At 41.4% G+C, this 13,275-nt stretch overlaps 1 protein-coding gene across 1 annotated transcript in view; it reads right to left on the bottom strand.

Moving 5' to 3' along the window:
* Window positions 1-13,275, bottom strand: part of LRPPRC (leucine rich pentatricopeptide repeat containing) — a 135,681-nt gene that overhangs the window by 3,496 nt on the left and 118,910 nt on the right. Inside the window, exons 33-37 of the mRNA XM_075863229.1 lie at window positions 12,605-12,729; window positions 10,847-10,962; window positions 5,090-5,161; window positions 4,062-4,146; window positions 1,632-1,774 (exon numbers count right to left, since the gene is read on the bottom strand). Coding sequence (XP_075719344.1) covers window positions 1,632-1,774; window positions 4,062-4,146; window positions 5,090-5,161; window positions 10,847-10,962; window positions 12,605-12,729 — 541 coding nt within the window. The remainder of the gene's footprint in view (window positions 1-1,631; window positions 1,775-4,061; window positions 4,147-5,089; window positions 5,162-10,846; window positions 10,963-12,604; window positions 12,730-13,275) is intronic.

Here is a 13,275-nt window from a genome sequence, read left to right as displayed (position 1 = left end):
CCTATAGGGGAACAAATCTCGCCCTCTTATTTTTCGTTAATTCTAGGCCCGGGACCGGTTATGTGAAGTGGCTACGTTTTCTTCCGGGACCGTGGACATGTCTGTTTCTTTTTCTCCTACTGCTTTTGTACAAACTGAATTAGCCAAGAGTCTTTCCTACCTAGTGTCGCCTCTTAGTGGCAGGAGCATATACCAATGGTTCTGTGTCCCCCCAACGGATTCAATGAGATATGAAATTTACTGTGAGTACAAAAATCTTGTTTTTTGCACATCATTTATATTGGCCTCATATGATGGAGTGGAAATTTTTGGGCCCCCTCAGGCTCCAGGGCCTGGGTGCAACAGCAACCTCTGCACCCCTTATGCTCTGCTATATTTGAACATACGACCAAATGCTAAAAATAAAAATGCTAAAAAAAACCTCACTCAAATGTGTCAAATATTAATAGATTATTGGATTATCAGGCAGTTCTATGAAGGAAATATCAGAACTATTACTAAATTCCAGGCTAAGGGCTCATGCACAAAGCAGATCTGTGTGAACAGAGCCTAACAGTGGCACACTCAGTGCCTAGAGTGCCCTACTACAGACACCATATAGTATCATGTTAAGGAGGTATTCTTCCCTTAAAACAATGCTTCATGGGGAGAATACCCCCATAATACGGCATCCAATTGAAAATGCCATGATTTTTCTCCTATGTCTGATTTACTATGAGTCTGAGAAAATTAAAATTGGAGCAATATAGACTTTTACACTAGGACCCCCATAGAATTCTACGGGTGCATTATTATGGCTTCATAAAACCTGAACTTTCGCAATGTATACGGAAATTTAAAACCGCTTGTGTGTGTTATCTTAAATGATTTCTTATTTTTACATGATTCTGCTTGTCCTTGCTCTTCGCACATTTGGCATTTCAACTATGCAAAGTTTTGTTTTGCTTAACATTTGGGAAAAAAACAACAAAAAAGGTTCCAACAAAAAAAAAAATTAAAACCGTCAGTTGGGTATTTTAAAAACAAAACCTACTTTCAAAATGTCGTGCAAAATAGTGGGGTCCATTATCTAAATTTATATAGATGTGGAAGTCGGGGCTTTTGAATGTCACCGTTAATCTACATCTCCACATCTTAGGAACCTCTGATTGCCGGGCCTGCTTAAGAGTTGAAAGCACCAAGCACCTCCGACAAAACAGATTTGTTGTGCCTAAAAACACTCGTATTTTTTAAAAAAAACGTTGCAAAACAAAAGCAATTAGCGGTCAATAAAAAAGGGATTAAAATCACCTTTCAAGCTCCAAAACACCGAGAAAGCTTCCTCCTCAGAGGACGCCGGGCGAGACTCTACCTTCAATATGACCTGCAGATGTGCGCGGCTGATTCTATCTTATGCTTTTAACACAATAATCCACAGAAGGTTATCGTCTCCCAAAAGTATAACTATAAATTAATCCTGGAGCTCGGAGCTGCGAGCACTTCACATGCACATGGCCCATAGAGGATTCTCACACAAGATTTAATCCCCGTGTAATTAAGCAGAACCCCTCCTCCCCAGAACATAGTGTTCGGTTTGTTACAAGCACCAGCTCATGCAACGTAGAGGTATGTATAATTAGGAAGTAACTCACTGGGGGCTCGGAGAACGGGACAGGCTTCCCTGCGCCTCTTAGAAGGACTGCCAGTCGTTTTAAGAACAGCTCATCTGGATCAATGTGCTCGGCTTTGACTTTCTCATACAAAGCGACTGCTGCATCCACCTCGTTGTTGGATTCTAGGGGGAAATTTAACAGAAAGATTATTAGGCGGCTTGATAAAACAGTCAGATTTAATATCTTTGGAAACAGTTGCATATATTTTGCGGAACTACTGACCGGGCGCAAGAAAAAAAAAAAAAAAAAATGGCGCTTGAAATGTTTATACTACATTAAGCTACAAAAAGGAAATAAAAAATAAATAACGTTATCTGGGGCATAATAGTATTCTAGTAAAACAAAAAGGATCTCTTTCCAGGACACCATTGTCCGAGGGCTGCGTCTTGTATTGCAGCTCAGCTCTACTCACATTTTTCTAATTTCTTTTAGTTTAAAAGTAACTATAGCAAGTGAGCATCCACTACGTCTGGAGGAAAGAAGGTTCCTACACAAACATAGAAGGGGATTCTTTACTGTAAGAGCAGTGAGACTATGGAACTCTCTGCCAGAGGAAGTTGTGATGTTGAATTTACTGAAAGCATTCACTAGTGACCTGGATGCCTTACTCTAGTGTAACTAGAATTCTAGAGATGGGCCGTTGAACCAGGAATTTATTCCGATTGCCATATTTGGAGTCGGAAAGGAAATTTCCCCCCAAAATGGGGAAAATGGTCTTCTGTATCAAGTGGGTTTTTGCTTTCCTCTGGATGAACATTGCAAGAGAATAGGTTGAAATAAATGGTTTGCACTAAATGTCAATGTGGCCGCTGATGCGAGATCATGGGCCACCGATGTCCATATATACACTTAGTCTACACACACTTCCTATGGGTATATAAACCCACATACAATGAGTTTGAGACCTTGGTTCGGAGACTCCTCTGTCATGCTGTGTATCACACTTTAAAGCTAATGACACCAGTTCAAAAAGTCTGTAAAAAACAATTAATATTTTCACATGCGCCTCAGCCCATTACACTAGCTAATCTGACTTTGTGCCTCAAAACCAAATTGGAGTATACTGTGGCCTTGAAGGGGCGTACTTGGTCTGCAAGAATGTTTAGGTAGGTGGTACGTGTCAAAGTAACATCCACATGAATGCCGGGACCCAAGATTTCCCAGCAGAACATTTCCAAAAGCATTACACTGACTCCACTTGCCTCCCTCCCATAGCGCATCCTGACATTATTTCTTAATTCTGTAAGAAATGTACTTGCACCCACATAACGTAAAAGAAAACGAGATTTATCAGACCAAGCCACCTTCTTCCATTGCTCAGTGGTCCAGTTCTGATGCCCTTTTGGCCATTGTAGGTGCTTTTGGCTGTGTACCAGGGTCATGATGGGCACTTTGACCAGTCAGCAGCGACGCAGCAAGCTGTGATGCACTGTTTGTTCTGACATCTTTCTATCGTAGTCAGCAATTTGACCTACATTAGCACTTCTGTGGGACTGGACCAGAGGGGCTAGTCTTCGCTCCCCATGAGCATCTATGAGCCTTAGACGCCCATGATTTTGTCTGCTGGTTTACGGGTTGTCCTTCCTTGGACCGCTCTTGGTAAATACTAACCACTGTATACTAGGAACACCCCACAAGACCGGCCATTTTGGAGATGATCAGTCATCTAGCCATTATAATTTGGCCCTTGTCAAAGTCGCTCATGTTCTTACACTTCCAACACATCAACTTCAAGAACGGACTGATCCCTTGCTGCCTTATATATCCCACCCCTTGTCAGGCGCCATTGTAACCAGATAATCAGCGTTATTGATTTCACCTGTCAGTGGTTCCATGTGATAGCTGGTCACCAAAAACATAGTAATAATGGATTGACTAACATGTCCTATGGAGGGAAACAATGTAACCTAGTCAGGACAGAGCAATTTGACTGGTGTATCAGTGCACACACTTGTTGAGCATTTTAGAATAGGTAATATATACATGCGACACGAAGGCTAAGTTCACCCGGAGGAATCCGCCACGGATTTCACTGCAAAATTCCACATCCCGTTAATTTCAATGGGAGGAAGATGCTTCTTTTTTTCAGCTAGCGGATAAAAGAAGCTTCCTGCTCGATCTTCGGCCAGATTACGCCCAAACCTCCCATTGAAGTGAATGGGAGAAGGCATCTTCTTGCTAACGGTAGGAATAATTTTGAAGGGGAACCCACTAAGCAAAATCCACCACGTGAGCATAGCCTTATAATAATCTGCAGCTCTTTTTACAAGCAAAAGGTTAATGCTTAATTATTCATCTTTTCTTTGTTATTTTTCTATGACTGTCAAACAAAAAAATAGAAATGGATCGGCAGAAAAAAAAGAATAGATCTATCATTGAGTCCGCCAGTGTAAGTTAGATGTCATTTACCGTAGCCTCTCATCTTGAAACTGTACAGGACTTGCTTGTAATATGGATCAGAGAGTAATTCCATCAGACGAGCCACTTCTCCCTCCTGTAGACGAACAATGAAAGAAGTGATTTTTATTAAACCTCTTAAGAGGGAGGAAAGGAGGGGGGCATTTCCTCAACTCAGACATGTAAGTGACAGGAGTGGTATTACATGGAAATGTGGCATCTAATGACTAAATGACCCCCTACCCTGCTAAACAACTGTTTTACGCGCCCGAAGGTAAAAGCTTCAGTTTTCCACTTATGGGGCTGAACAGGCTGTTGGTATTAAATGTACATACATCAGCAATGCCACGTGAAGTGAGGACCTATTACTATACAAACGCTTTAGAAGAGGAGGGCATGTCCAACTCTACTCCATTATTTACATCTACATACAAAAAATGTTTGGGACCACTGCTGTCCATATGCCCTAATAGGGTATATGGACATAATAAAAGGGGATCCCCAACTTGGGCTTTATTGGCCAGAGCTTCATCAAGGAGCGGCTTTCAACGTAGATGACTTGGGTGCTGCCATTTAAAATATGGTTCCCCAATGAACTTGATGCTGACAGGACAAGAGTGATAGGTGTACAATTACGTGAAAAACTTAAAGGGATTTTCCAGTGCTAGCATATCGCTAGGACATGTCGTTCCTTGTTAATCGTGGAGGACTATGGGCAGGGAACCCAAATGATCACAACAATAAAGTTGCCATTTCCACAGAGCTCCATAACCCCCTTCATTCTATAAAACGGTGGGAGGTCCAACCACTATCAGAAATTGGCAGCATGCTCTAGCTACTGGAAAACCCCTTTAAGGGGGTTGCATGAGATTAGATAAAAAAAAAAAAAAAAAATTAAATAAAAAACCCACAAGGTCTTTTCCTCAGCAACAGTGCCACTCTTGTCCATATGCTGTGTTTGGTATTGCAGCTCTGCCTCATTCACTTCAATGGAGCTTAGCTGCAATATCAGACAAGGGCACGGTAAACCCAAGATGTACCTCTTTCCGTCCCAACTGTCTGGTAATGTAACGAGTCAATGTTGCTCTCTGCTCCGCAATAGCACTGCATCTCTGTAAGAAAGAGAAAAATCTGGATACATCAGGTGTTCAAATAAAATAAACACTGAAAAACAAGAACGTATAAAAGATGGCACCATAGCAACACACATCGGGTCAATGGCAGAATCGGGTAAGTTAATTCAAACAGTGGAACTCTGCCTTATGCCAATCTGTCGTAAATATGTCCTTGGCACCACGCGTTGCAGGTTTGTTTAAAAGACAAAAAATAAACCAATGCTTCATTAAAACCAAGAAATGAGGTTTAGGACTGGAAAAGAAAGACGGGAGGGGGAATGAATTCTATTCATCTCCAATTATACTGCCAAGCATTCATAAGTGAGCTTGGGATCATAAGGTTAATTATACATTTAATAAGGTGTCAGCGAGATAACTGTTCGTTTCTTTAAAAAAATTAAAATGTACAAAGCAAGTTCTCTTTAAAGTATAATTACCTACACTTATGCATACAAAAAGGACTGATTTCAATCTGTTTTATAAAAGCCTTTCATTGCAACAGACAGTCAGTTCTTGAGAGAAAGACAAAAGTTCTTAAAGTTGCCGCCGGAAAAAAGCAAAAAAAAAAAGTTTACACGACAAGCCCGAAAAATCTGTCTGTCCTACGCCGCAAAGTGATGTCAGTCAAGGAGACCATATTGTACATTATAGATCTGTTGTCACGCGGGAATCGCATCTTGAAGATTACATTACATACTTGCGCCAACACCTGTTGTTACCACCCACTTAAAGGGAATCTGCAGCTTGAAGAAAAGCCTAGCTACGGCTCTGGTTCAAACGGGGCAAAGGTTCAGTTTGCTGCTCCCATTCTTGTACCTAAAAATTCTGGCCAGGGCAAAATGGCTTGTTGGCCCCTGGCACCCAGCACCCCCCATGCTATACCACTGGCATGTAATCAGTTAGACCAGGGCACCACAGCTTCGCCCATGATTTGCGGTGAAATTGCGTCACTGCCGAGACTCACAGGTGAATTGAAGGAAAAAAGTTGAAAGAGACCTTATGACCATAGCAAAAAATCCAACCGTGTTGGATTTTTTTTTCAATTTTCAAGGTTAGGGCTCCACAGCAACAGTCATTGCAGTGAGACTATGGAGTTAAGACGACTGACTGGCAACTTTTATGTTTCCCTATAAAAAAAATAAATCCATGCGACCTTGTAAAACCCCCAAAAAAATTACATGGCTAGATATATTTTTTGCTATGTGTTTGTCATCAAAAGGCTCCAACTACAGACGTGGTCAGCCTGATTGTCAAATATAAGGGACAGAATTTACCACTTGGCAAAAATTCGATTTGTTATTTGTGGTTTTGCATAGGACTGCAGGTAAGGCCTCGTGCAAACAAGCAGAGAACCTGTAATGTATCGGTACACGGAGTCCCTGCAGCTGTGTACTAGGGAGCCATAAGCCTGTCATGTCTCGCCAGACAGCAATGTATTATGTATTAGTTTACTGCCTACTGCTTCATTATTGGATAAAATGTATAAATCGAATACAGTAAGCTCCCTCTAGTGGTGGTCGTAGGCAGCCAGCAATGTATAATTTATATCTTTGTAGGGGATTTGGAGTTCTTTATCAGGAATCCGTAATGAACACTGAATTTTGAGCCTATTTACATAAAAAAAAAAAAAAACAGAATGGTATTGAAAGGACATTAGCTTTAAGCTACTCCAATAAGATAACAGGACTGATGGACTTTCCTCAGGATAGGCCATCAATATCTGATCGGTGGGGGTCAACTCTCGGCACCCCCACCTGTCAGCTGTTTGAAGTGGCCGTGGCGATCCGGGAGGAAGTTCTTATACTGTGCAGTTGCTATAAATGTGACAGGATTGTGAAGTGCTGAGCTGTATACGCAAGGAAGGGGAAGCAGCGTGGCCCCTTTAAACAGCTGATCAGTGGAAGTACTCAGAGTCAGACCCCCTACGATCAGTTATTGATGACCCATCCTAAAAACAGGCTATCAATTGTAGTTAAATCGATTAAACCCTTTAATTCTTGCTTTACCCATTAAATGATAAACTGAAATGCAAATAAAACAGGCATTCACATCACCTCGAATTGAATACAATTGAAGGGATTGTCCAGGATTACAAAACATGGCTGCTTTCTTCAAAAACAGCACCACACCTGTCCACAGGTTGTGTGAAGTATTACAGCTCAGCCCCATTCCCTTCAATAAAGGTAAGCTGCAATACCAGCCCCAACCCATGGACAGGTGTGGAGTGTTTTTTGGAAGATAGCGGACATGTTTTTCAGATCCTGGACCCCTTTAAGGGCCCTAAAACACTTTCTGCTATATATATCTAGAACACCAAAAGGTTCAAAGTCAATAAAATCTAGAGAACAACTGGCCTGTGATTTAAAAGGAAAACAACGTTTTATAATTAGAACCTACATTAAACTATGAACATCTATACAGATACTTTGCTTTCCTATGTTGCAATAAAAACCAATTTCGAGGTATACAAAGTATCAAACGATAAAACAACTGAGGATTGCAACGTGTGATTGGAAAGTACATAAGAATCTGTCAAACATGTGACCGGGTTTAGGGTATCAAGATTACACTGCGTAGTGAAAATCGAAAGGTCAATAAGACAGGAGAATTTTGCACGCAGCTTAAGATGTGACCAGAGAAGAAGTCATGTCATTTAAAGTTCGTAAAGCAAAAGCATATGCAATTGTACATTTTATAGTGATTTATTGAACGTTCCTTTAAATGATGATCGCATTTTAACCGTTCGGACCTCTTCTGGCTGTCACCTGGAGCTGCGTGTGAACATTTACATAATGCCCTTGTCTTTATGCAGGAGATCCTGGTTACATATTGCCGGCAGTCCCATCTTTCAGAGAAATCCTTCAGGTTTGGCGGCTTCTTAACATGCAAATTGATGTCTGCTGTGATGACTAAAGCAGCGGTTTTGCTTTTATTTTACGGCTTACAGTTTTACCAGCTGCTAAGCATTTTAAGTGAATATAGTGCTGTTTACTATTGGAAATTGGTAACAGGCCTTAATTTGACACAGGGAGTCTATACAAACCCGGCAATCTGCGGGATCACTGTGATTGTTTGACTGCCACCTGCGGGGAAGAGACTCCCCGTCTGCGTCTGTTTGTGTACACTACCAGTGGCAGTTCTCATCACCAGACGCTCCTTCCACATTGGCTTAGTTTTATATTTAGCTCAAGTAAAACATCATGACTGCGGTTGGCTCGCTCCCTGACGATTGCTAATTTTGCAGATAATGTCGGTAACTGGGAAGAGCCTGCGTTTCTTATTTAACATGCCAGCGACACGCGAGAATGAAAATGAGATTGTAATAAGCAAACAACACGTGAGCGCGGGCAATGCGAATAGTGAAACAAGGCATTATTGTAACCACATGTTTCCCCTTTTACCATCTGTGTTATAATGCCATGGTCACGTCTGTCCCTGTGACATGCCCCCGCTGGTCAGGTTTACATCATTTATTTTAATATACTAGGAAAAAAATACAAACACAAAATAAATTGGTTCCAAAGACAGTGAAGTGAGACCATGTCCATATAAAAAACTTAATCCTGGGCCTGCAAATTGTTAATAATCCCCACATGGGAGATCACGTGTTGCTGTATGGTACTCTGTACGACACCGTAATAGAGAACACCTCTGTAATATGGCATCCGGAAAAAATTAATTCACAGGCATACCATGGGTGCTGTATTGTAGCTTTATACAACTCGAAAAGTTGTATATAGCCATAAAATGCTTGTGTACATAAGGCTAGATTCCAAACCAAATTGGTACTAACCCGCCAACTGGTGAGGCAGCGAGAACAAATGAAGAGGTGGCAGCGCTTGTGTGCAGGTGGCAGCGCTTGTGTGCAGGTGGCAGCGGTTGTGTGCAGGTGGCAGCGGTTGTGTGCAGGTGGCAGCGGTTGTGCGCAGTGGTCTCCATTCTATGGTAGTTAGGAAAACAGACGAGCAAGGAGGCCAGACGGGATGGGGTCAGATGACCCCGCGTTTTGGAGAGAAGTGTGGGTCCCAGAGCTGGTACCTGCATCTAGCAGACATTGACCCCTTTAAAACTATAGGACTTAAAAATGACCCTTTACATACCATTTGTACAATATCACTGGAACTACTCATTTTGTGCCCAAACCTCATATAATGTCCCGCCACCTGATCCCCATCTCCCACCACAGAAATTCTGATTAATCCTTGCTAAAGAGCTGCATTAACAAGGATTGGGGTGGACTGTTAAATTTTAAAAAAAACCCTGCCAGAATTATTAAGTAAACCTGTGTACTATCACTAACGTAACCTTCGCTTCGGGTAACATTTAAAAGAAAGTACACATCTTATTAATATCACGTGTAATTTTCTCTGTACCAACAATTAGCTTATATTTTGTTTTAGAACCAATTAAAGAGGTTGTCTCGTTTAGAAAACTCATATTCAAACACCATATTAGGAAAATTAGGACGCTCTTCTATTAGCCAGAACAGAGAGCAGCTACAAAGAGTGCCTCTTGCTCTGGAGGACTAAACATGTTTGAATTTAATAGAAATTGTGTAATGCTTAATTTCCCCTGTAGTGGTGCTGCAGGGAAATTTAACGCCGGCTGCCAAGATGCCCAACAGATTATAGCTGATCGCTGGGATCCAACCCTGTGATCATCATATCATCAAGGGACCCCTCTATCAATAAAACAAACCGTCCATGGAAAGACAATGGGGTCAAGGTACTGGGCGACTTGACCCACACACATGAGAATAGATGTTATCATTGCAGGAAATCCCATCTAAATTTGAAGTAGGGAACCACCAAACCCTACAATATTTTTAAATAAAAGCTTTCTGCTCTAAAAAACTTTGATATCTCCAAAGAGTCTCCTACTAAATTCCCCTTGTGAAGGGAGTCGACTGCTCCATTGAGAAGATTTGGTTTGGTTTATGTTTTTTCCTCTTGCAATTAAATAATCAGTCTGAGACGTTTTGTTTAGATAATTGTACTGTCAAACAATGTGTCCAACTTATACCTTGTAGACAGATCATTGCATGATGCATATATGGAACATTGACCTGGGAAAAGTCAAAATATGGTTTAACCCCTTCTCGACACTTGATATAACTGTACGTCATAGCGGGGAATATTGGGGGAGGGGGATAGGGGAGTATGGAGTCGGCTCATGGGCTCCATACTTCGGGCATGTCGGCTGCGACATACAGCCGTCATCTCCCTGTGTACATAGGGAGATGTGCTGCCGACATTCTACAAACACATGGGGGTGAACGATCATAGTGTAGATCATTCATCCCCATAATAAACGATCATTGCTTGATTTGAAGGATGTATTGTTGATCGGCACTCGTTTTAAAGGTGGTAAACATCTGCCCATGTAAAAATCACCTTTAGTGACATTGCATGGATTAATTAAATAATATAACCGATTAAAGGAGAGAGTAAATAACCAAATTACCGTATGTGTATTTCAATGGAAACTGTAGTGCTATGGGTCACTTACCATTGTGGACTGTTTGCGCTGTCCCAGCTTAGCCATTTGACTGTCAGAGAACAATAAGTCTCAAAACCGTTCCAAAGTGCCATGCCGACCATGACAGGGCAGACAGGCACTTGGGTCACCATTTGAAAGCACAATTTCCAAAAATATGCACTCACTGTATCCGTTCATAATTACCTGTAATAGGTGACTGGCTTCTTCTTCTCTTCCCACTCTGACATAATTCACAAAGAGATCAGTGACCGGTCTGTAGTTTGCAAACTGATTGGCCAACCGCTCTATCAGAATACTCACTGCCAATAGAAAAGAGTTGGTGCACGGGTAAGTAACATGCAAGTGAAGGCTCTTCTCCGAATGCAGCATGAGGGCTAAGATTTGCCCATGCCCGCACTATTGTTATTCTGCAGAACACTAATAGAAAAATCCCAACACAGCGCCAAACATGCAAGTGCTTATAAAAGTAAACCGGAGGTTTCCAATATATTATTATATTCTACACACTAGGTTCTCAACCTGTGGTAGGTATTCCTCAGGGGGTACTGGTCATGTCTTTAGGGGATACTCACACGGTCTCCATGCTGTGCTTTTAATGCGTAGCACAGCGTATGCTCACAGGGGTACTCTATTTGAATAGGGGTTCCTTGGCTTAGAAACATTTGGAAACACTGTTCTATACTACACATGTCTGATCTGTGATGGTCTGACCAAAAAGAAGATGTCCAAGAATCAACAATTATCACCTATCCACAGGATACTTGTCTGACCACTGGGCGCCCTGAACCCGCAGATCCTCCTCACTGCACCGCCTACAGTAAAGAGGAGCCTGAATGGAATAGAGATCGAGCACGTGCCTGCCACTCAATTCACTGTCTATGAGACTGACGGAAACAACAGAGCGTTGTACTCGCCCGTTTCTATCATTCCCATAGACATCGAATATGCTCGACAACCGCGCCATTCAATAGCCTCCTCACTGTGGTCGAGCAGTAAGTAGGAACTGGGGGTTTGGGTCCTCCGTTCTCTGGATCGGTGGGGGTCCGAGCGTTCGGACAATTATCACATAGCCTGTGGATAGGTGATAACTGTTGATTCTGTGACAACCCCTTTAATGGCCTTCTACAGGAACGAGTTTGGTTGAGCTACATGCAAAAATAAATGCTTATTGGAGCCTTAAAAGTGCCGTCCGATTCTAAAAGAAACCCATTTGTGAATTCTGTGCAAATAAAGGGACGTCCATGCATTACACAGACGACACATTTTTTTCAATGGCCAGCATGTAATACTACATTTCCCCTCTGATGGCGCTATAGAGAAATTTAACAATTGATGCCGTGTTCCCCAGCAGATTACAGCTGATCGCTGAAGGTCACAGCAGTGGGACGTCCTGTTATCAGCTTATAATTGGAGGACAAAAATTAATTGCCCATAGCGTACATCTTTAGCTGGGCAGATTTACCAGTGAGAATAACCTCTGTGTTCCAGGTTATGGAGAAAATGCTTGCCCAAAAAAATTAACAAAACAAAAAATGCATCATACTTTGATATGGCAAAAAGTTTTGTTCCTATTCGTTCCAAGCAAAGTAATTTGTATGTATACTGGCCGACTTCCACTGTGTCGAGGAGTTCATATGTCAAGGAGATTGTATAAGTTTACAAAAAGTGCTTTTTACCCCACAACAGTCCATTGACTGTATTGGCTATTCCAGCTGAGCCCCTATTACTTGAATTGAGCTGAGCTGTAATACCATACACAGTCCAATGACAACAGTGGCGCTGTTTTTTAAAAGACAATCAGCCCTTTGCAGCGGGAAGCTCTAGACATTATATGTGGAGGATTCTCATGTTTAATCCCAGGCTTCAGAAGGGTAAGATGTTGGATTAATGCAAAATAAGTTTTACTACAACTAAACCATCACATACTAAAAGCAGACATACATTTTTCCAGTGCCTCTTCCATATTGTTCTTCAGCAACTTATTTATCAAGAATGAAGTGTATGTTTTTTGAGGTTCATTTAAACATATAGACTCCAACATTGAGATCCCTTCTTCAAAGTTTCCACTGAAAAAAAAAAAAAAAAGACAAAAATAATAGGTGACAATTAAAGCCTAAAAGACTCTTGTTAGATAATTCATTACTGCTCAAGATATAATGTGACAGGACCCATGAGCAGCTTTAATATTTGCCGGTGAAATTTTTCAGAACGTGCCTATTGCCCAAAAGTGCCAATTTTCGCAGGATGTGGGGTGGGGTTCATCATAATTTGTATTAAAAATGGGCGTTTCTGGGGTGATCCTTCTGAATGAAACGGGGCTTAAAGGCTATGTACAACTTTAGAAAGTTGCACAAAACAAAACTATTCTAAATACTTTATTAAAAATAATTTTAACTTTTTGACATACAGTTTTTGTATCCAGCATCCACTTGTTATCAATCAAATCTAAGTCATGGACTTACAAATGATCGGTAAAAGCTCGATCCTGCGTGGCAGGACCCGCTGACACTGAATCCGTCAGTCCCACTGACCTGACAGATTCAGGTTTTAGCACTAGATACAGCTCTGTATACAGGATACAAAGTAGTTGTATCTTAAAAAGTAAAACTTAT

The sequence above is a fragment of the Rhinoderma darwinii genome, chromosome 4 (genome assembly GCF_050947455.1).
Source record: "Rhinoderma darwinii isolate aRhiDar2 chromosome 4, aRhiDar2.hap1, whole genome shotgun sequence".
Taxonomy (NCBI): domain Eukaryota; kingdom Metazoa; phylum Chordata; class Amphibia; order Anura; family Rhinodermatidae; genus Rhinoderma; species Rhinoderma darwinii.
This window is presented reverse-complemented; position numbering and strand designations above follow the sequence as displayed.